The sequence below is a fragment of the Aulonocara stuartgranti genome, assembly GCF_965226115.1.
Source record: "Aulonocara stuartgranti genome assembly, chromosome: 7".
Classification (NCBI taxonomy): Eukaryota; Metazoa; Chordata; class Actinopteri; order Cichliformes; family Cichlidae; genus Aulonocara; species Aulonocara stuartgranti.
In genome coordinates, this window is record NC_138945.1 from 58,935,859 (window position 1) to 58,957,071 (window position 21,213).

Consider the following 21,213-nt stretch of genomic DNA (forward strand, 5'->3'; position numbering starts at 1 on the left):
GGGGAACTATTCCTGAAGACTACTTAAAGAAATTATAAAAAAGCTTGCCTTATAGAGCAAGGTTAAAGGCAGCCATAACAAATACTGACTTTAAAATCAGCTGCGATCAGTATAATATTTAAGTGTTTCCTGTCAATAATCAAAGCCCTTGTCCAAGGAAAAACAGCCTTGAGGTTACTACACAACTTTACAATGAAGAACAAACATGAAAAACATGGGGGTCTTTTATTATAAGTTCATGTGTTTATATATCAAAACATCTAAAGATAAACGTAAATCTAAAAGCACATGAGCTGATTCTAGCTGCAATGAATACAGTTTCATCTTCAGCTGGCCTACAAGGCAGCACTGCTGCATGTGTTGGACTGGAAGTAACAGAGGAGCATTGGCTACTGAGATGTGAGTGTAGGCAAAAAAGAACAGCCCAAAAATATACACAGAAATAAAACAGAATACGGTCCAGTGGGTTTTTTTTCACAGGTCATAGCAAGGAGACTTTCAGAGCAGTCTTTCTCTGAATTGCCCAGCACCCCCATTGTTAGGTTTAGCCCTAAACCACTGAGCAGTATAATGAGGAGTAACATGATAAAAAGGAGTTTCCATTTATGTTTCCTTTCACACCACAGGTATATGCAGTGGGGACTGAAGGGTGTGCCTCCAGGCACAGACAGGAGAAGGTTATCTGAATAGTCCTCTCCCTCCCTCCTCCACCCTCCTTCTCTTCCACTTCGCCTTGCAGCTCTCCTCATACTGGTCTGTTGCGCTTCAGTTCACTGGGGGAAGGCGGGATACGGTCTTCCAGCTTTGTAAAGCTGGTGGAATGGCTAGGCTTTTTAGAGTGCTCCTCAGGACCCTGTGCTCTTTGTCTTGGAGGCAGGGTTAAGCACCGGGCTTTGGCCCTGGAGCGTGGCTGTTGGGGTGGAGGGCCTTTCAGCACAAACAGTTCAGTTGAGGCTTTGTGCTGTTGGGCAAGTAGAGGCTGTGTAGATGATGCGGATGCCTGTGTGTGTGTGGGAGATAATGGGCTGGGCGAAGCTGATGATGAAGGGTCCAGGGAAACCAGGGGAATAAGTGTGGACTTCTGCTGGAACCTGGTGAGGCTGGTGGAGTGGCTGGGCCTTGGCAGGCTGTAGCAAGCCTCAGCCCCTCTGTGGCGAGAAGGCAGGGTGGAGCATCGGGCCTTGGCCTTTGAGCCTGGCTCTCTGGGAGGAGGTGCAATTAATGAGAAGCTCTTAGTTTCATCATCTGTTGTTGTAATCCCTTCCGTGGAGATCTTCAGACTCTGGGATGATCCTCTTTTACACGATGAATGTGACAGAGGTTCAGCATCTTTCTGGCATTCTTGTTTGGAGCCTGAGCGGGGAAGCTCCATATCTTTAATTGTGCCCGATGAGGGTTCTTCATCTATATAACAAAAAACAAAAAAAATGAATTGTACGATGCAGACAATATGTTTCACAGACAAGATGAACAAAGAAAGAAGAACTTGTGCTCTGTTATTAAATTGTCTCCTCTTACCTAAGAGGCCCAGCTCACTCATGAAGACGTCCAGATCTACAGTAAAATTTTCATTCTCAACTTCCTTTGCTTCATCTTCATTTGTTCTCTGCCCTCCTTTCTCCTTTTCATCACTTTCCTCTTGCTCAAACTCTTCCTTTCCACCTTCTTCCTTCCCATCCTCCTCCTTAACATCTCCTTCTCCTTCCTTTTCTGTTCCTTCGGCCTCTCTGTTTTCCTCTTCACCTTCATCTCCTCGCTCTTCTAGACCATTTACTCCACCTTCTACCAATACATTTCCAATCTCTGGATCACTGTCACTATCTCTGCTCCTTGCATCCAAATTGATCTCAACCCCCACCACTTCCTCTTCCTCCACTTGTACTTCTTCTTGATTTTCTGGTGGTGCCTCCACCACAATGTCTATGTTGGTGGGGAAGTAGGGGGCTGAGGGTTTTGTGGAGTGAGTTTTGGCACGTGCTTCTTGGTCTTGAGTCAGCAGAAACTCCATCAGCAACATGTTCTCTTTCTTCAGCTGTTCCCGCAGAGATCGTGGTACATCTGGGATCATCCAGGCAACTAACATGCTGAGGAACATGGCAAGGTTCTGATAGAAAAAACAAGTAACAAGAGTTTAGATTTTTATTTTTAAAGAGGGTTAAATAGTTTTGAAAGCCAAAAATGTATTTGTTAAAATAATTTTTTTAAAGGTACCTATGGTAAATGGTAAATAGCCTGTATTTGTATAGCGCTTTACTTAGTCCCTAAAGACCCCAAAGCGCTTTACACTACATTCAGTCATTCACCCATTCACACACACATTCACACACTGGTGATGGCAAGCTACATTGTAGCCACAGCTGCCCTGGGGCGCACTGACAGAGGCGAGGCTGCCTATAGGTAAGAAAGCACTATTTTGCTGGATTAACACTGAATGCCATTAGGCAGTTTGCACACTCACTGAGATCACTTTTTATTATAAACAGATAAATATCAGATAAATAGGTCTGGTCACAGTGAAATAGAGGACATATTAATATAAATTATCCAACTTAATATCAAAGACAACACTACTGTCAGATAAAAACTATCAGCAAATATCAGAAGAGGAAAAGTTGGACTGGTGCATCTCTACTTATCTATACATTATATTAACATCCTTTGAGAAGTCACATATCAGCGGGATAGAAAGCTATTCATGGATTTAAGTAAAAACAGAGCTGGAGATACCCTTTCAGACTAAGTGTAGCATATGTCCTACTGTAGCTAAGTAATATTGATACCTGGAAGAAAATTACGAAGGCCAGTTTTGCAGCCAGGACAGACCAGTACTGTTTAGAGAAGGTGTATGAATCTGTTGCCCACGGAGGATCTCTGTAGTCTTTATACCTGACAGAAAGATACACTGTGAGTATTAGCACAGAGAAACATGTGAGAGCACGGAAAAAAATACACACAAAAAAGCTAAAAGCTATCCAAGCCAAGATTTGACAATTTCTTAAAACTCATCCTTGCACACATTTACAGTAAAAAATAAAAACAATTCAAATCCTTTCAAATCTCAAAATTGATTCTTATACTTCTTTTTCTAACCTCTTATTAATTTCCACACAAATACTCCACAAAAAGTTTTATGAATGTTTTGTAAATGCACTAAAACAAAAGCCTGAAACGTCCCATTTTATATACATTAAGCATTCAGAAGTTTCTCTCAGTACTTGGTTAAAGCAGCTTTGGCAACAGTCACGGCCTTTCTTTGGAATGATCTTACAAGTTTGGCACATGATTGTTTTGGAAGCTTCGCCTATTCTTCTTGGCAGAACTGCCTGGTGTCACTGCACAGCCACGTTCCCGTCTCTCAGGTCTTGCCTGTGGTTGGGTCATTCTAGGCCGTGTTTTTGTGTTTGGGGTGGTTATTTGTCATTGGTTGCAAAAGACTTTCACTGAAAATTAACATTTTTTTCTGCAAGCATCTTTATCACTATCCTGTCTTGTCTTCCACGCCTTGTTGTAATAAAAACAAACAAAAAACAAAACATAAACATCCCCATTGCATTACGTTGTCACGAGTGCCTTAGTCTGTACAGACAGTGTTAATGAAGTCGGATCTATTTTCTCCAAACAAAACTATAAACTGCTTGATAAGAAACTGCTCCAAAACTTGCTACACTACCACGAGGGCCTGATTGGTGGACTGCTACACCAGTGATGGTCCCATCTCCACATAAGGATCTTTCATAGTGACCACTCGCTCATTATTTAAATGTGTGAACAAGTCCACGAGGGGCTGGGAGACGATGCAGATATGCTCTCCCTGGCGCTGCGTGATTTTCTCTTAGGTGTTGAATTTCCATGCACAGCTTAAAAGACATGCATGTTAGGTTAAATAGTGATTCTAAACTGTCTGTCTGTTTCTATGTGTTGGCCATGTGATGAACTGCCAACCTAACCAGGATACACTCTGCCTCTCGCCAAATGACAAGTGAGATAGACTGAGAGAGGAATAATCCGTTAAGAAAACTGCTGGCTGTGTGGCTGAATGGATGGATGGAAATTTTGAAGCGGATACTGGATGGATATGAGCATGAATCACAGTATGTCCCTCAGCGTCTGCTCTGTGATAAGCCACTGCTCTTCCAGTATCATACAGGATACGCTACGGTTTGGCCTTCAATCTGACATCCACCATCAACAGGAAGAATTTATATTGACAGGTGTGTGCCTTTTCATATAGGCTGTACCCAGTTAAGTTGCTGAAACATCTCATTAATTTTTAACAGGATGCGCCAGAGCTCAATTATAGCCCTGTAAGGTCTGAATACTGAAGTAAATTGTTATCTTTAATACATTTAACAATACCTTCAAAAAAAGTTTGCTTTGTAATTTTCAAGTATCCATGAAGACTGATGAAAAATGAATCTGACACATGACAAAATGTGGAAATCTTGAGGAAGTCTTTTTGTATATGTTCCAGGTAAAGCGCTAAGCTGCTGGACTAAAGGATTTAAAGAAAGTTCCAGGTAGGTCAAGGTTAATAGAGTGACTCTGACCTGCACATGGATACTCCAGTGATAAGGGTGGTGTTTGGCGCTGTGCCAGAGGGGAAGTTGCTGACATCGAAGTAGGACAGCGAGTGCTCCGTGTATCCGCTCATGGTGCCATTAGCGCTGTACATGTACTGGTAAACCATTCGTGGAACAAACTCTGATGTGAAGGAGATGACAAATGCCTAGAAAGACAAACAAGGGGTGAAAGTTACATTAGCAATAAATAACTTTATGGTCCAATAATAAGAATAACGTAACATTGGTAATACTGTCTACTTTTTTGTCTGTAGCTTTTAAAGAAATATTACACTTTAAAAATAATTTGGTGTTTTAATTAAATTTTTGATTTATGTCTGTGTTAAAATATTACAATATGTGATTTGAACAATTATACCTGAGCCATCAAATTGACAAGATTTGTCAAATATATTATTGTCAGGAAGGGTTTCTGGTGTAATCTGCCAAAACAAACACGTCGAGCTGTGGCATCCCTTTGAGAATAAATTAGCCGAAAGCAGTTTATATATAGATCCAAGCACCACAGATGAGTGCTCCACCACACAATAAAGGATAGTGGTAAGCAGCATGTTTTGTTTTAAAAAGTGGGTTTTTTTTTCACCATTTAAAATGCAATAATATCTACATAACTATCAAACATACAATAAACGTGACATAACAAAATGAATTGTAGACAAAATCTAAAAACATATATATAAAGAAAGTATTATTCCCCTGATGTTTTCATATTAAAAAAGTGTATTATTTTGAAAGAAAAAATGATAGTGATGACATCACTCAATTCCCAGCATTTCCTCTGACATATTTACTGAATTGCTCACAATAAGACCAATGCCTCTTTTCATTTATAAGAACTTTTCTCTTTTATTTTATAATTTCATAAAAAAGGTTTAGTTTAAGATTTTACCTTACCTTTAGTGAATTGTAAGAAAAAGAACAAAATAAAAACTGATTAAATTAATGACTCCAATTTACAGAAAACATTTCTTTCTCATTATTAATCCTCCTTTTGTTTGGTATCTCCAAACTGAGTGGGGCTTTTTTTCCGATCACATCAAGCAAGGTGTTTAATATTTGATTTCAACACATTAGTAATTAGTAACTGTGTGGGTTAAGATATATAGGATTGCGTTATTATTCATTTTTAACTGTAACTCTAATATTTATATTGTTATTAGCAAATACACAAATAAACAAATGTCAAACAGCCACAAGCTGAACAAACCAAACTGTAAATAATAAAATGAAATCTTGTTTCCTTATCCTAAAGAGGCTGAGGAATAATATTTTGTAAAGCCTTTAAACTTGCCAAAAGAATATGGTAACACCAGTGACAAGATGAGTGACAAATAAAAAAGGAAATCAGTATTTTTAAAAATTTAATTTGTTGCATGTCTGTTGTGAAATTTGTAGACCTCTAAAAGAGCCAACCAAAAAAGTCCCGACTATTTCAATTTGCAACTTACATTATATATTATATTATATATTATATTATATTGTATTATATTATATTATATTATATTATATTATATGTTTAAAAGTACACTTTGTTACAACTGTTCCACATGTGTTTGCAGCATTTCTATGCTATGACACAGAAATGCTGCAAACCAGCATCAAAGTGAAAGGAGGAAGATTTTAAGTATACTGCAAATTCAAGTATATGAGCAATTAAAATAATTTAAAGCTGCATTAAAGTTGCTTTTGAGCTCAGAGACCTGCAAATTGTGCCACACCTCTAGCTGCCATAGAGTGCCTTGTTACAATATTATGAATTTCAGTAAACAGAATTTAATTCGATGGACTGAACATTTGCACTTATTCAGCAAGGACATAGCAGCAGCATTAAGTTGCAGTTAAACTGGAGTTCCCTTCAGTATACACTTCTCTGCCAGAAGTCAAAGGTTATAGAGAGAAGACTCATACACGCACACACACTTACATTGGTGATGACAGAGAATTTGCTGATTCCACAAAGGATGTTGTACCAAATCCCTGGAGATAGCATGCACATGAAAAGAGACAAAGGGGAGGAAAGAAGTGTGTCAATCCATGTGTATCAATGTGTGTGCGCATGCGTGTATTCATGTAAAAGAAAGGAAAGAAAAAGAACTTGATTAGAAATTTAGGGATAGGGTTTTTTTTAGTGTCACATTCACACAGAGGAAGACAGAGAGGACATGAGCACATGTGAAATCTGTACCTATGTCTTTGCACCTCACAGCATCGGGACGCCGGATTTCGGTGACAAATTTTGCAGCGTCGAGGCGAATCTCGATGACATTGTTGAGCAGCGCAAACGCTGGTGCCAGCGGGAAGGAGGCCACAAACAGAGTCACAAACCCATACTGGATTACTGTATATGTCAAGACATGCACACATGGTTACATGTTAATGCAGGTTCGTTGCAGTATTGAATGATTTTGTGAATAAATATATATCCAAGGGACCAGAAGAGACTTACTCATTTCCATGTATTCTGGACTGACACCTTCAAACGGTTCGAGGGTGAAATCCTTGTCAAACTGCTGTTTCGGTCGCTTCTCCTCTGTTTCACTGTCCTCATCTTCTGCTCCTCTATTCTTTCCTTTTTGTTCCTGTATTGTTCTGTACATCTTTTTCAACTTACTGTAAAACAGAAAAGATATATTTACAGAGTCAAATTACAGATTCAAATTCTGTACATTAAGCAGTATCTGGGAACACTTACGGTACGAGTATCTCAAACACATTGTTTTGGATGAGTTGTTTTCCGAGCATGATCATGCTGAGCTGGATGCACAGCTCAATGAGGCAGCCAGGAGGGGCGCACTGTAGAAGGCAAAACACACATTTACATAAAAGACTACAGATCATTTATCTTACACGTACATACACAAAACAATAATCACTGATGTGTGTAGTGCAACAAACCTCCTCCATGCGATAGTCTCCAAAGACATAAACATAATCGCCAGGCCGCCCAGCAAACCTGTATGAGGAGAGGACCAAGTCACGTGATAAAGGAATGAAGACACACAGTGCAGAGTGAGTAGGACAAACTCATCTCAGCAAACTAATCATGGGGCAAAGAGTATGTTTGTGTGAGACAATATATATGAAATGTAGCATATGAAGAGGAAATATATTTAATTTGAATGCAATTTTCCATTCCTTTGCTAAGTAAATACATTAACCATATAGGAAGAGAAAGATTGTGTTGCCTTATGCAATTTCAACAGCTTAATTTCTATCATACTCTGTCACAGTCTGCATAACTATTGCCATTAAAACTGTATAAAAATGTATTCTTTCACCATTTTTTAACTAAACACTGGCATAAGTGAGATGACAAAAGATTGAAAGTGATAGTACTCCATTATGACTTTGTGGTCACTCGCATTTTTCCCTGTTGGCTGTATCTTGGGCAGCAAAAGACGGCAACAGGTTAACCTGCACTCGACCCATGATTACAGCCTTCCCTGTTTGCTTCACAGCCATTGGATACAAGCCAGACATTAGAAAAGTATCTCTCCTGCAGTGCTAATTTTAGAAAACTGGTGACAATCAAAATGGTTAATTATCTCTACCTGTGAGACGACAGACAAAGAATAAAAATGCTGTGTAGTCCCACATCAAATGGGACCCCAGGTCACTTTATGAGCTTGTGAAGAAAGACAAAAATACAGACCTGCCCTTGAAGAAGGCCACATAGAAAATTGGTGCAAAGGCGTTCATGGATTTGAGGAAGAAGGACTTGAATATTAGTCTCTCTTCAAACTCCTCCGTTGTCTTTGGAAGTTCTGTTGAGACATGACTTAATTCTATTAATTCCAATTACAACTTTAAACACATCACCTGCATCATCAGTTTCTTTATACTGGTTACGTTTCACTAACAATATCACCAAGACCTGTTGTACTAAAATACATGGTGAAGTATCTAATCGTGTTAGATGATACAGTTAGTTACATGAAAATTAAAACTCAAACAGCAGAAGGCTTAAAGACAGATCTTGTAAAACAGAGTGGACAATGTTAGAGCTGTCTCAACAACAGTGACACCGTTATAATCAGTAAAGATGTTTCTAGAATAGAATCACTGTGGCTTCGGGTGGTTTTCATCTCTGTGCTGTGTTGCCAGTTTTGTGTTCATACATATAAAGATAGATCACATGTGTGTCTTCACACCTCACCTGCTTAGGATGAGGTTATGTGCTGGAGTGTGAGACTGTAGCCTCAGGTTTATACTGTCAACTGATAATTTTGTGACAATGAGTTTCAGGTAACACAAAAGTAATGTAACAAGTACTGTAATGAATTACTTTCTCCAGGGAGTAATCAAGTAATATAAATTCAGGAAAATGCGGTAATGTGTAATGCCTTACTTTCTTGAGTAGTAAATTATGTTTGCTGGTGAGTGTCCAGTTTTATAACTTGTTTTACCTTCAAGATTTTACTGCTTTCTGTCTCCAATTTAAACAATTTCAATGATTAAACTTTCTAACAGCATTTAAAAAGTACCAAGCTCAGTTAGCCACACGGCGATCGCTCCGTAGACCTCTTCCAACACCAGAACAACCAGCATATTGAGGATGATGCCTGTGGTTGTGACTGTCATCCTAACGCTGGCCTTGGCCTCCGGATCAGGGTTCATGGACCACACACTCAGCATGCAGATGCGGTAAACTGCCACCCCGAACACCGCTGAGAAGGTGATGAATATCTGAAGACACAAAAAGTTTATAAAAACTTTAAAGTTTATATTAAAATATAAAAACCTTCTGATTACTGTTAAATACAAACAAATAAAAATACAAATAATGATAATAATAATAATAATCTCCCTTAAGAAATCAAATCAACAAAAAAGAAAGATAGAAATGTGAGAATAAGAAGAAAGTATGATTGCAGTACCAGCAGTAGTAAGGTGGATATATTGATGAGATAACCTGGCATGTGATCCTCTATGTCCAGTGACTCGGGCTCTTGCTGCCAAGAAAACATGCATATTATTTTTGTTCTCATCATCGGTATATGAGTTAGCACTGTGCATTAATGCACTGCACATGTTCTACACACACACATGCACACACGTTTTTGTTTCTGTCTGGCAGGTGCGTGTTTGCCATCTCAAAGGACAGAAATCCCCTCCCCTTCTTCCTCTGCTCCCTTTTCCCTCTCCAACAGTAATCTGGGCTAATCTCAGGCAGGTAAGCTGCTTTGGACTCAACCATCCACAGTAGGTGTAGGGGGGTTTATTATGAACCAACATAAAGTCATACACACACAGGTAGTCTATATTAAATCTACAATATATGAAAAACCCAGATAAACTGTAAGATTTGCTTTTCTGGCAGTAATTCACTTAACTTCATTGAGAATAAAGTAAATCGGGGAGTGACATTATCTGCTAGCAGTAATGAAAGAAGTTTAAATACAGCCCTGCCCTTTACCCCCAGCAGCTCTGTCCACATAATGTCCTGTCACTCAGGGCAGTGTAGTGATACCTGGTAGGCCAGCATCTGGTCTGTTTCTCCATCTCTACCGTCCCCAGACTGAGTCATCTGCAACAGAGGAAAAAAGACACAGTGAATGAGTGAAATCTGTGTCTTTTGTGTGGCAAGTTATAAAACTGAATGTGAATAAAAACACACATTATACCTTGTTTGCAGACTGTGCTTTCATCTTGGCTTTTTTCTCCTGCAGTGCTTCTTCATATTCAGGTCTCAGCTCCTCCTGCAGTACACACACACACACACACACACACACACACACACACACACACACATTTAAAACACATGCACTAATGTCTGGCATCTGCCATTACAAAACCATTTATTTTGTGTGAATTATTTACACCTTTAATGTAAGTGATTTCAATCTGCAACTGTGACCATTAACTGAGTTTTTCAATTGCTGATGTTTAGTATTAAAATTCTTAACTGTAGATACACAACCCATTAAATGCCAACACATTAAAACATTAACAATGAATTTATTTCACAATGCATAAAAAATGGCTACAGAAACTTGCGGGTAAAGAAACCTGCCCACCTGGACTCGCTCCTTCGGGCAGGAGACAAAGTGACGAATGAAAGAGGCAGAGACAGATATGCACACACAGTTAGAAAGGGAAGAGAGAGAGTAAGAAAGATTAGCTGTTTTCATAAATGAATGCTGTTCATGAACTCTGTAACACACAACAGATAATTCTCTGTGTTATATATTTATTCAAAAATAGTTCATTTGAATAAGAATTTGGAAAAAAAAAAGATGGATGGACGGTTCTGGGGAGGGGCCACATGTCGTTGCTATGAATTTCATGAATTTCAACTATTTCTAAGACACACTCATTGGCTAGTTTATTCAGTACACCTTGCTAGTCTCTGGTAAAGACCCACTTGAGCCTTAGACTTAACAAGATGACAGAAACCTTCCTGAGAGATTTTGGTCGATATCAACATGACAGCATCACACAAGTTGCTGCAGATTTGTCGGCTGCAAATTCAACATGGCAATCTCCCATCCCACCACATCCCAAAGGTCCCCAATTGAATTGAGATCTGGTGTCTGTGGAGACCATTTGAGCATAATGAACCCCTCGTGATGTTCAAAAACCAGTATGAGATTATTTAAGCTGTGGGCCATGGCATGTTATTCTGGGGGAAGCAGCTATCAGAATAACATGGTCATAAAAGGATAGACTTATATTCAGGCAGGCTGTGGTGTTAAACAATGCTTAAGTGGTACTAAGGAGCTAAACGTGTTCCAAGAAGATATCACCTACATCATTAAACTGAACCGTTGACACAAGGCATGACAGAGTCTTTCTGTTGCTCATGTTTCAAAATCTGACCCTGCCATCCAAATGTTGCAGTAGATATGGACCATTTTTTTTTCTACTGTGCACCTTTGGTGAGCCCAGAGTAATTGCAGCCTCAGTTTGTAGTTCCCAGCTGACAGGAGTGGCAGCTATCCACTTCAAGGTTTGATGTGTTGTGCACTCAGAGATGCTCTTCTGCATTCCTTGGTTGTAACAAGTCGTGATTTGAGTTACTGTTGCCTTTCTGACCTCTGGCATCAGTATGGCATTTTCTGGATATTTCTCTTTTGGACTTTTGGATCCTTCTCTTTAAATTTTAGAAATGTTTGCGGGCGAAAATCCCAGTAAAAAACTAAAGTAAACAGTTTTTGATACTTGGACCTGGATCTTGGATCTGAGATCTATAACCATGACATGTTTAAAATCACTTTATTCCCCATTCTGTTTGAATTTTAGCAGAGCATGTTGCCTAACGTCTATATGTTTAAATGGATGGAGTGGACGAATGGAGCTGATGTTATGCGATTGGATAGCAGGAGTACCTAATGAAGTGGCTGGTCAGGGTACATTCTCATGTACGTCCGCTGGATAATCTCAAGCGAAGTTCAAACAGCTATAGTTGTTCTAGGCTGTGTCTGTGTATGTTATGACCCTGCTTTGTCATACTATCCAGGAAATACCCTTTAAGAACTCGCCAATCCCATTACCGCACTTAACACCCTAAACACATGGATACATGGGTGCCTACAGGTATGTGTATGTAGGGGATGGGCGGTGTTGTGAAACAAATGATAATCTACAAGGTAAACCACAACTTATCCCTGCCGTCAAGTGTCAAGAGGTTAAAACTCTGGGCTTGACTTACATGGGTTATAAAAATAGAAAGTGAAAAAATAAAATTATGTAATAATTTGATTGATTTTCATTTTCAGTTATTAGAGCATAGTTTTTTTTTAATTGTACAATATGCCAAATCTACTTCATTACCTCCTCATCCTCGAGGCTCGTCAGGTCCCACGTATGTTTCAGATACATCTGCCGCCTTTTCCAGTGCTCAAGAAACCATGCAGCTACAAATTAAAAAAAATATAACGATTTAAAAAAAATTATTTGCATTCACTAGGTTAAAAAAAATCTATTTTGGCAGGAAATTTATTCACAAACATATCCTAAATGTGAATGTGTTCAGAAAATTAAATAAGCCTGTTTTTTTACAAAATAAGTAGCTTCATATCTTAAAATGTATATCTGGGTAAACTGAAAGTTGAATTAAGAAATCTAAGTGTTTATTAAATGTCTGTCTATCTACTGGAGTTGCTGTGTTAAAACTTACTGCGTATGCTGTAACAGGGATATGCATTAAAGTGTGTATAGTTACCCCACAGAGACATGAAAATAGCAAAGAGGACAGTGGCTCCATTGTCAAACAGGTATGAAGCTCGGGCCAATGAGCACACCGAACTCAGACGCCAGTAGTCGCACACGCCATCACAAAGTGGACACATGGTGATGTTCAAGCTGTCATTACACGTCTCCTGACTTAAATACACATGTTAAAACAGCACATGCATAATAACATTAACACTGTGTGTCAGTAATACACTTTTGATAAGCACAAACAGATTTGAAGACTAATTAGTATCTACCCACCTTGGCACATTGGTATCCACAGTAAGTATGCCGTATAGGAAGACAATGATGCCCAGTACTGAAGGAGGGATGAGGAGCTGAGTATAAACACCCAGCCATGCAAAATACAACCCAATCTGTTCTCCAAAGTACTTTCTGTAAACAAAGGAGCAACGTGCAGGCTATACATTTTTGTCAAGTGGAAATGTGAAGAGCCAAGGACATATGCTATTTTAGACTCAAGCGGTGTTCAATTTAAAAACACAAGAAAAAACTGATCTCACCTGAGAAACATTAGAAACCTTAACGTTTACTTGGCACATCTATGAACTTTATTATTAATAGTAGAATTAGTACTTTTAGTTTAAAACTTTGACTTGGCATCTCATCTATAATAATAATAATAATAATGATAATGGCAAGCCTTAAACACCTATATTGTTTCTTAAAGATCAGTATTAGTGGCTGTAATGAACAATACACTAAAAGCTAAAGCTATAGCTAGAAATTCATAGCTCAGTACCTGATAAGATCTACAGGCTGGTATTTATGCATGACTCCATAGTTAGCCCATTCTTCATGGAGGAGCTGAAAGATGCACAAGAACATGACAGAAAAGTTTATAACAGTTAATAACTAAAATGTCAGATGCAATGTTTTCAGGCCTTTCATTATAAATGTCAGACCTGTGGACCTCACCCAGGGTGTTGATAGTAAATAATCAAACTGTATTAAGATTTGATTATGTATGAAAGAACTCAAACTACTGGATCACATATAGATTTGTACATTGTATTATTTTTAAAATATGTTAGCGCCTAAGCGCTCTGAAGCTTGGTTAGCAACAGCAAAGATTTTATCCCTTAAATGAATGTATCACCTCCATCGACGTCATCAAGGATGTTCCAGAGGGAAAAAACATTTTGTCAACACATGCTTATCCACATCCAGTTAGAGAAAACTCACCTGTCTATCATTTCTCTGATCTTTCCCTCCTCTCCTTGTGAATGACCCCTAAAACAGAAAAAGTGATCAGCTCTTTATAAGACACATAGTGGTTTACTTTAAATCATATTAAATCCACAGGATTGAGTGAAGATGAGGTTTTTAGGAGTTGTACATTTTTTTGTTACTTATATACAGTAACTGAGCAGAACAAAAGCACTTCAAGCAGAGGTCTTCATTTTACTTACGTCATGCAGAGGGAAAGCAGCAACATAGACACCCCGAGCCAGTAAAGAGTTGATGCCTTACAACACAAGAAGGTAATGTAACACACAGGCAGTTTAGCTACGACTGTCAGCATGACTCTGAACAATATGAAACAGAAAAAAAGTAGATCTCACCGGTAGTTTGGCAAGAGTGTCTGCAAGTAGTACGTGAAATAATCTCAGCTACCTAGAAGCACACGTAACATAGTATAGAAATTTTAAGTGAGCTCATTTATATTTAAACTTTAGATTTCAGAATCTTTTTTTCATGACAAAAACTCCCGGACTCACTATTCTGCTCCGCGTCGCATTGTCAAACAGAGTCTCTGTTGACTTGATGTCATAGCTGTAGGGACAAAATAAATTAGGGTTAAAAATAAAGGCTGTTCTCAAAAGTTTTGCGAATGGCAAGTTCCTTTTTTGCGTGTTTCAGTGGCATACAAAGTTCTGAATTATCTTTATATTAAAATATAATACCTACTGAATACCACTTTGATTTTTCAGTCACCAATAAAACTATGTGTGTCCAAAGCTAAGATTGTCCTTATTATTCACCAGTAAGTGTGATCATCTATGTACTCACAGATGGAGTTTGTCTCTGATAAAAGGGTGTTTGAGGGTTTTAAAATTGACGCGTGTCTGGGAGTCCCTCTGGATGTCAAAATCGGGGACGTCCGGCTGAAATGGTGTGTTGATTTTAGTGGCAACAGAATCCCACATCCCAGCAATGCCTGTCCCTTTCCGCAATTCACATTTCTACAGAAAGACGACACACATGAAAAACATTTTGATCAAAGCTACTTGGTCATTTTCCACAGTTTTCCAAACTGCAAGTCCCCGAACCAAATTAAAAATCTCAAAAAAAAAGCTCAAAATGTACTAAATAAAACTGGAATTTCACTGACCAAGATATGTTACTGACTGCGTGAAACTGCTGACCTTTTTTACTGCGACTTTGATCTTCTGCAGCTCCGCTTCTCGGCTCAGTATTGACCATGGGATGTGCAGTCGAATAAACCCCATGCCGTTTGACCTCTGCACATCAGCACACATATTGCCAGAGAGAGTCATTAGAAATGTGAAGATGGCAAAAAATTACATTCATAACTAAAATATATGCTTCTCTAAACCTGTCAGGATGACACATTTGATTATATTTGATGAAGCTGTTTTGTAAGAAATCCCATTATCACAAATCCAGGACCACTCAATCCTGCAAAGTATGGAAAACTGCAGATAACTGTTGGGACGCTTTCCTGCAAATTGCAATGATGTACCCAATTATCGGTTCTGATAATACGAAATGTGGTCAGTTACTGAGCTTCTTGAGCTCTGTCTTCCTGTCTGCCAAAGCAATTACTGCAGTGACCACATTGCTAGGCAGGTACAGCATCACAAGCTCAAACATCACCTCCCAGATATGGCTATGTTGTGCATTTACAGCAGTAAATCCGTAACAGCCTTTTTCACATGTATCCTGAGCCTCAATGGGGACAAGTAATGAATATTGTAAAACATAATAATGTTATTGCTAGCTTTAATAACAAAAAACCTTTCGATGTTATAGCTAAGACATGATCAAGCACACTATTCCTTTACATATAAATACTTACTAGTCGCAGCCAAATACATGTATGTGGCAGCCAGCACACGCTTCACAGTATTAACTCACTGTTTAATAAGGTCCTATAATCTGGCCTTTGGCTTCGCCCTTACAATCAATGCTCTTAATCCCCATGTAAAACAGCAGCCAATTTAACCTACGAGCTCTGCACAATCAAATAGACAGACAGAAAAATCACACACTAAATGCATTTATGTGCAAAGACACAAATAGGATAGAAACAAACCCTTTGTACATTGTGTTCATGAAAAAACAAATCCGGCACTATTTTGTTGTTAGTTGTGTATTTTTTAATTTATTATTCAATCATACACCACTGAAATTAAGCATTCTATTGTGCAGACGAGGCTTCTAGCTTCAGCGGGCAGGCTTATGGTTTACCTGCTGGGCAGCTGTCCAATCATAGGATTTGTGGTCGAATCACTTAAGGGCAGTCCAAAGCTGTAAACAACAATATTCACTGTGAAAGCTCTGTAAAAGCACATACACACCTCCTTATCACGCTCAATCTGTAGCCCAGCCTCCAGCAGGCCTGCTTCAAACTCCTCCCTCATTAAAGCTTTTTCCTCCTCAGTAAGCTTAGACTCTTCCGCGTCTCCCGCATGAGCTCCCGGCTCCCCAGACTCTGCTTCCGCTTCCCATCGACCTTGTATCGGGATTGGCATTGGTATAGGTATCGGTAGACTCCCGTTAGATGAAAGGGAAAGACGCGACTTTGATGTTCTCCTTTTTTTGTATTTGTAGCAAAGCACGTAGTCCACTTTCCTCTTGCCATCAGCAAAAAAAAGCCCAGGGCCAAGCTCAATGCCAGACTCCTACCAAACCAGAAAACAAATATTATAATTTGGCTGAGTGATGAGATAAAGGCTGTGATTTTAGGGCGAATACTGTACAGGCAACGTGGCAACAGTTTAAATGTGACATCTCCAGAATAAGAAAGCAGAGCTGTAGGAGGAAAAGATGCGCTACAGACGTGGGATGTTAAAGCCAGCGTTCAGGTGCAACCATACCGGAGGTGGAGGCTCGTCATTGTCATCGAGGTTGACAGGGCCTCCATTGGCGGCGTCAAGTCCGAGCCCAGACAGTGATCGGGCCAATGAAATAAGCTTCTGTGAGTGAAAGGACGATGACTCACTCATTGCTGTGGTTAAGGGCATACATTCGTTTCCGTTTCATCCCTCTGTGGGCACATGAAAGAGAAAACAAGAGTTAAGTGTTGCCAAAGGCCTGCCAGGAGAATATTAATATATAACTTAATGCAACTGTTTTGTGCTCTCATTCACGTAAGTAAAACTTATAAGTATAACTTATAAAGTGATGACATGTTATCTAACATTCATTAGACCTCCTAATTAAAAGAACAAGGAAGCGAGTCAAGGTTTATTTTAATTTACCTTTAATTATTATGTTTTTTTTAAATGCCCATTTAATTATATATCAAGTCAAGAAGACTTTTTTTTTGTCGACCTAACAATATACACTCATGTATACAATGGGATAAAAAATCATTATTGTATGGGAAAAAACAAATAATAAAACTGAGGCAAATGTTGTCTTCTCAGTCTTTTTGCAGAAAATATGAAATATTTAGATTGATCCTTAATTTAAGGTCAAATAATATATCTGAGAAAACAGTAGGGGCTCTTTCAGACTGACAGATAAACTCAAAGCCAAAATTAAGCTGTCTTGTCTCCCTTTTTTTTACTCAATTGAAGCTGTAGGCTCAGATTAAGCCCACACTGCAATCCAAGCAGCACAGGCTGCAATCTGTTGGGACAATTTGGTCGCTGAGCTCAGACTCTGGTGCTAAAGAATGAAGCGGCATCTCGAAAGACTGTGACTCACACTCTCGCTATTGCTGTGAATCCCTTGAATTCACAGAAATAAAATATGGAGTCATTTCTTTGGCTTGACTTGGAACTCTACATTAACTTTTCAGCACAATGTAGACTTTTACACAGCTCTTTTTGAGGCTTTTGGAAGGTTTTTTTTTTTAAAGTCTTTTTAGAGCAGATCAGGTGAGGCATAGCAAAGAGCAACAAAGTCAGCTATAAGAGTTAGACATTGTGATCACCAACCCAGGACAGTGAGGTTTGTGGCCCATGTGAAACCAAAAGGCGAATTTGACCTTTGCTTTGAGCACGTTTGTGCATACTAATGCACTGAAACAGGATCAGAGCTCGTAAGATTAAATACGTCAATTTCACTTTCATTATTATTGTTTTCTTCGAGCTTCAGTTATTCAAAAGATGTAACAGTCCATTTAGTTTTTCTTAAACGTAAATTGAAAAAACAAACACATTTTATAATAAACTATGACTAATATTTTAACAGCGGCTTTACATTTCACTCTGCACAGCCAAGAACAGCATCATCCTTTCATCTCTGTCTGATGAATTCTCCTAAAAAAAAGTGTTTAATAAGTATAATGCTTTCTGTTTTTATTCCTCCCTTCTATCCCCTCACAGGAAAATGTTTGAAAAAACTAGCATTGCTGAACATAGTAGTATAAGATCACATGTCAAAAAAACTGACAAAAAACAGTTACAGTCCATTTCGATGCAATATAATATTGTCCATGTGCTTTGAGATACTATTATATTTATGTTTCTGAAACTGATAAGAGGTTAAAACATGTCAAATCTGAAAAAATCTTTCTCTATTTAAAAACTTTTATGTTGTCACCAAAACATCTCAATATGTGTTTTGATTTGAAATCTTTATTCAGTCTGAGTGATTTTTTAAGCAATATGTAGTTTTTCCCCCCTGCATGATCAGTACAGTACATTTTCTTTATCATTATTTGTATATTGTCATATTTTTAATTATCATAGCATGTTTTTCAGTGTAATTTGCTTAGTTAGGGCTATAATTGATGTGCTACTGTATAAAGATGTACAATATAAAGAAAAAAAATTTTTTACTCAGATGCTATGCTAAAAAAATGTTTTGGGGGTCAGGGGATCTTCTTCTGTTTTTTCTGGAGTTTTGGTTGCCAACTGATGATGTTTTGTTATAATTCCTTTCATCTGTTGACCAATTAGAGCTTCAGAAAAACAATGCCAGCTATTTCTTTTCCTTGGAAAATTACCTGAAGGATTGAACACAACATTTTTAAAATTTAAATTTTTTAAATATTAAGATTACTTCTTGGAACCGAAAATGGTCACAATGTTTGCATCATGACTACACTTTGTATGTTGGTAAAATTGTATTAAAGTCCTACCAACCTAAAATACTAAGCCTCCAGTTACACAATTACACTAACAGCCAACAAACCAGCATGAGTACAACAAAAACGACAACAACTTCAACAGTCAATCCCCTTACACATATACACAAACATCCACGATAATCCCAGTTATCCAAGAGTCAGCAAACACAGCTTGACACACACTGGCAAGACATTGCAGGTAAAATTGCAGGTTACTTTCTTTTCTTCTGCATTTTTAGCACAAAGTAAACATTCAAAACAGATATTGATGTTCCTGTTTGACTACACATGGTCTATTGGACATTTATGATTGGTCTGTTTAATTATGTAATGTAGGTAGGGTGTTTTCGATTCTCTCTAATAATTTTGCAAACGGGTCTGGTTTGTTGTTTTAATTTCATTTCCATTGGATGTTCCATATTTTGAGCCCTATTCAATTAGCTTATTAGTCATAGTGCCATTTCTTCTGTGGCTGAGATTCTTGCTAAAACTGTTCATATATAATAATATTTATGCACACTTTGCAGTTAACCGAATTAATCATGTCCCATTAACATACCACAGAGGTCCATCATTAATCTGCTGGAAATATTAAGCCTGGAGCTTGGGTGCTGGACCACATCTAAAACTCCTTTCTGTGTGACAATTAAGATTTAGATTCACACAGTTCTCCTCTTTCCTCTCGTAGATCCTGAAACCTTCCCCACACTTCTGTCATCATCTAAAGCCACCACTGACATCAGTTTCCCCCTCCCACAACACTCTTATAGATGTATGCCTCTTTCCAGCTATTAGGTCAAAACTAAGACCTCAGATCTAGAAAAACAAAAACAAAATACAACTGGATTAAAAAAAAAATTGGTCAAGAAGTTCTCTTCTAAGAGAATATTATTCCCCCAAATTATCCTTTTTGGATTTCATCTTTTAATCAATAAATTAGCATCTTAATGATAGTGTGGTGATTGCCCCTGACTACTAATATTCTCCTCATGTTTTATTTATTTGAATATTTTTTACTGACTTTTATCCCCCAAGTCTGTTTTATGACGTATTTGTCCTCCTTTCCTGGTAACTTTAAAGCAGGCACCGGAGGAGTGACAACAGAATTGCGTGTGTCTCAGCATGGGGCTTATAGGCCTGTAAGCTTGCTGACAGCTCAACCCGAGACGCCGGGGGTCAGATGTACCTGCACACTAACTTTAATGTGGCGCTGCTCTAATACTGTCTCTCCTGAAGCACCCACCCATCGCTAATTTCAAAGAACCGCTTGTTACTTTCCAGCACAACAACAGCAAGGAGAGCTCAAAATGACTTGCATCAAACTTTCACTCGAGCCTACAGACTATCATTGAAGCCTAAATCTAAATCAGCATAAAAACATCGACAAGAGACGTCATCAAATTATCTAATTTTCATTTTGACTAATTAATCCCTGGGCAGTTGCTTTGGTGATTCGATAAATATGTTTAATTGGATGCTCGTTGGCGCAACAGTTGTGCGCACGCAGATGGTGGTTTGGGGAAAAAAACACAGTCTCAGCACACTGACACGCACCACTACATCCATCGGGGGATTTCAACAGTAGCAGTAGCTCAAGTCATGGGTATTGTAAACACTTGCAAATAAATGAGTGGTAAAGTCCAAATGACCCTTATAAATCGGACACCATAGGATATACCTGTATATGCCTCAGTGCTGGATAGCAAAATGATGCGCGCTTTTTTTAAAATTTGCACTTCCGATGAAAGAAAGCGAAAAGAGGACTCACCAGTACTCGCGGAGGATCAGGTCTTCGCCAGGGAGATGATTGACAAGACGCGCGATTTGCACAGCCTGAGGGGCTGAGATGGTGGACAATCCGCGCGCGCTCCCGCAACCCCTGGCTTATTGCGCGAGCACAAGACGGCTAATTCCCTGACCGTTCCATACTGAACGGAAGGAAGGTGTGAAGCATATTACTGGATACAAGAGGGGTGTGTGAGTGTAGCTGTGTGTGTTTGTAAGCTAAGAGGGAAAGGGTTTACAAGTGACCCTTGAAACTGAACCTCGGCTACCCTCTGTAGGCTCTGAGACGACACTGAAAAAAATGTCAAAAATTATATAATGCCATATGTAGTAGTGATAATACAAAATATTTTAAATAAAAAACTTACATTAGCACTTATTTTG

At 38.6% G+C, this 21,213-nt stretch overlaps 1 protein-coding gene across 1 annotated transcript; it reads right to left on the reverse strand.

Moving 5' to 3' along the window:
• Window positions 1-206: 206 nt before the first annotated feature.
• On the reverse strand, window positions 207-21,072 carry ano2a (anoctamin 2a). The gene is made up of 28 exons (XM_082539091.1): window positions 20,813-21,072; window positions 16,841-17,010; window positions 16,322-16,645; window positions 15,146-15,241; window positions 14,790-14,962; window positions 14,498-14,552; window positions 14,342-14,393; window positions 14,189-14,244; window positions 13,962-14,009; window positions 13,519-13,583; window positions 13,017-13,151; window positions 12,745-12,905; window positions 12,354-12,436; window positions 10,598-10,609; window positions 10,205-10,279; window positions 10,051-10,107; window positions 9,458-9,532; window positions 9,065-9,266; window positions 8,233-8,344; window positions 7,476-7,533; window positions 7,273-7,373; window positions 7,027-7,190; window positions 6,766-6,918; window positions 6,505-6,557; window positions 4,548-4,726; window positions 2,781-2,886; window positions 1,519-2,104; window positions 207-1,404 (listed from the first exon to the last, which is right to left on the reverse strand). The coding sequence occupies exons 2-28, from the start codon at window positions 16,985-16,987 to the stop codon at window positions 746-748; spliced, it is 3,987 nt and encodes a 1,328-aa protein (XP_082395217.1). The 5' UTR covers window positions 16,988-17,010; window positions 20,813-21,072; the 3' UTR covers window positions 207-745.
• Between the last annotated feature and the right edge of the window lie 141 nt (window positions 21,073-21,213).

Excerpts from the sequence above, each read along its gene's own strand:
- ano2a (XM_082539091.1), bottom strand. The coding sequence starts at position 16,987 with ATGCCCTTAACCACAGCAATGAGTGAGTCATCGTCCTTTCACTCACAG. Across the intron at positions 14,245-14,341 it reads ACACTCTTGCCAAACTACCG|GCATCAACTCTTTACTGGCT; the intron begins GTGAGATCTACT and ends TTGTGTTGTAAG. Across the intron at positions 14,010-14,188 it reads CTGCTTTCCCTCTGCATGAC|GGGTCATTCACAAGGAGAGG; the intron begins GTAAGTAAAATG and ends TTTCTGTTTTAG.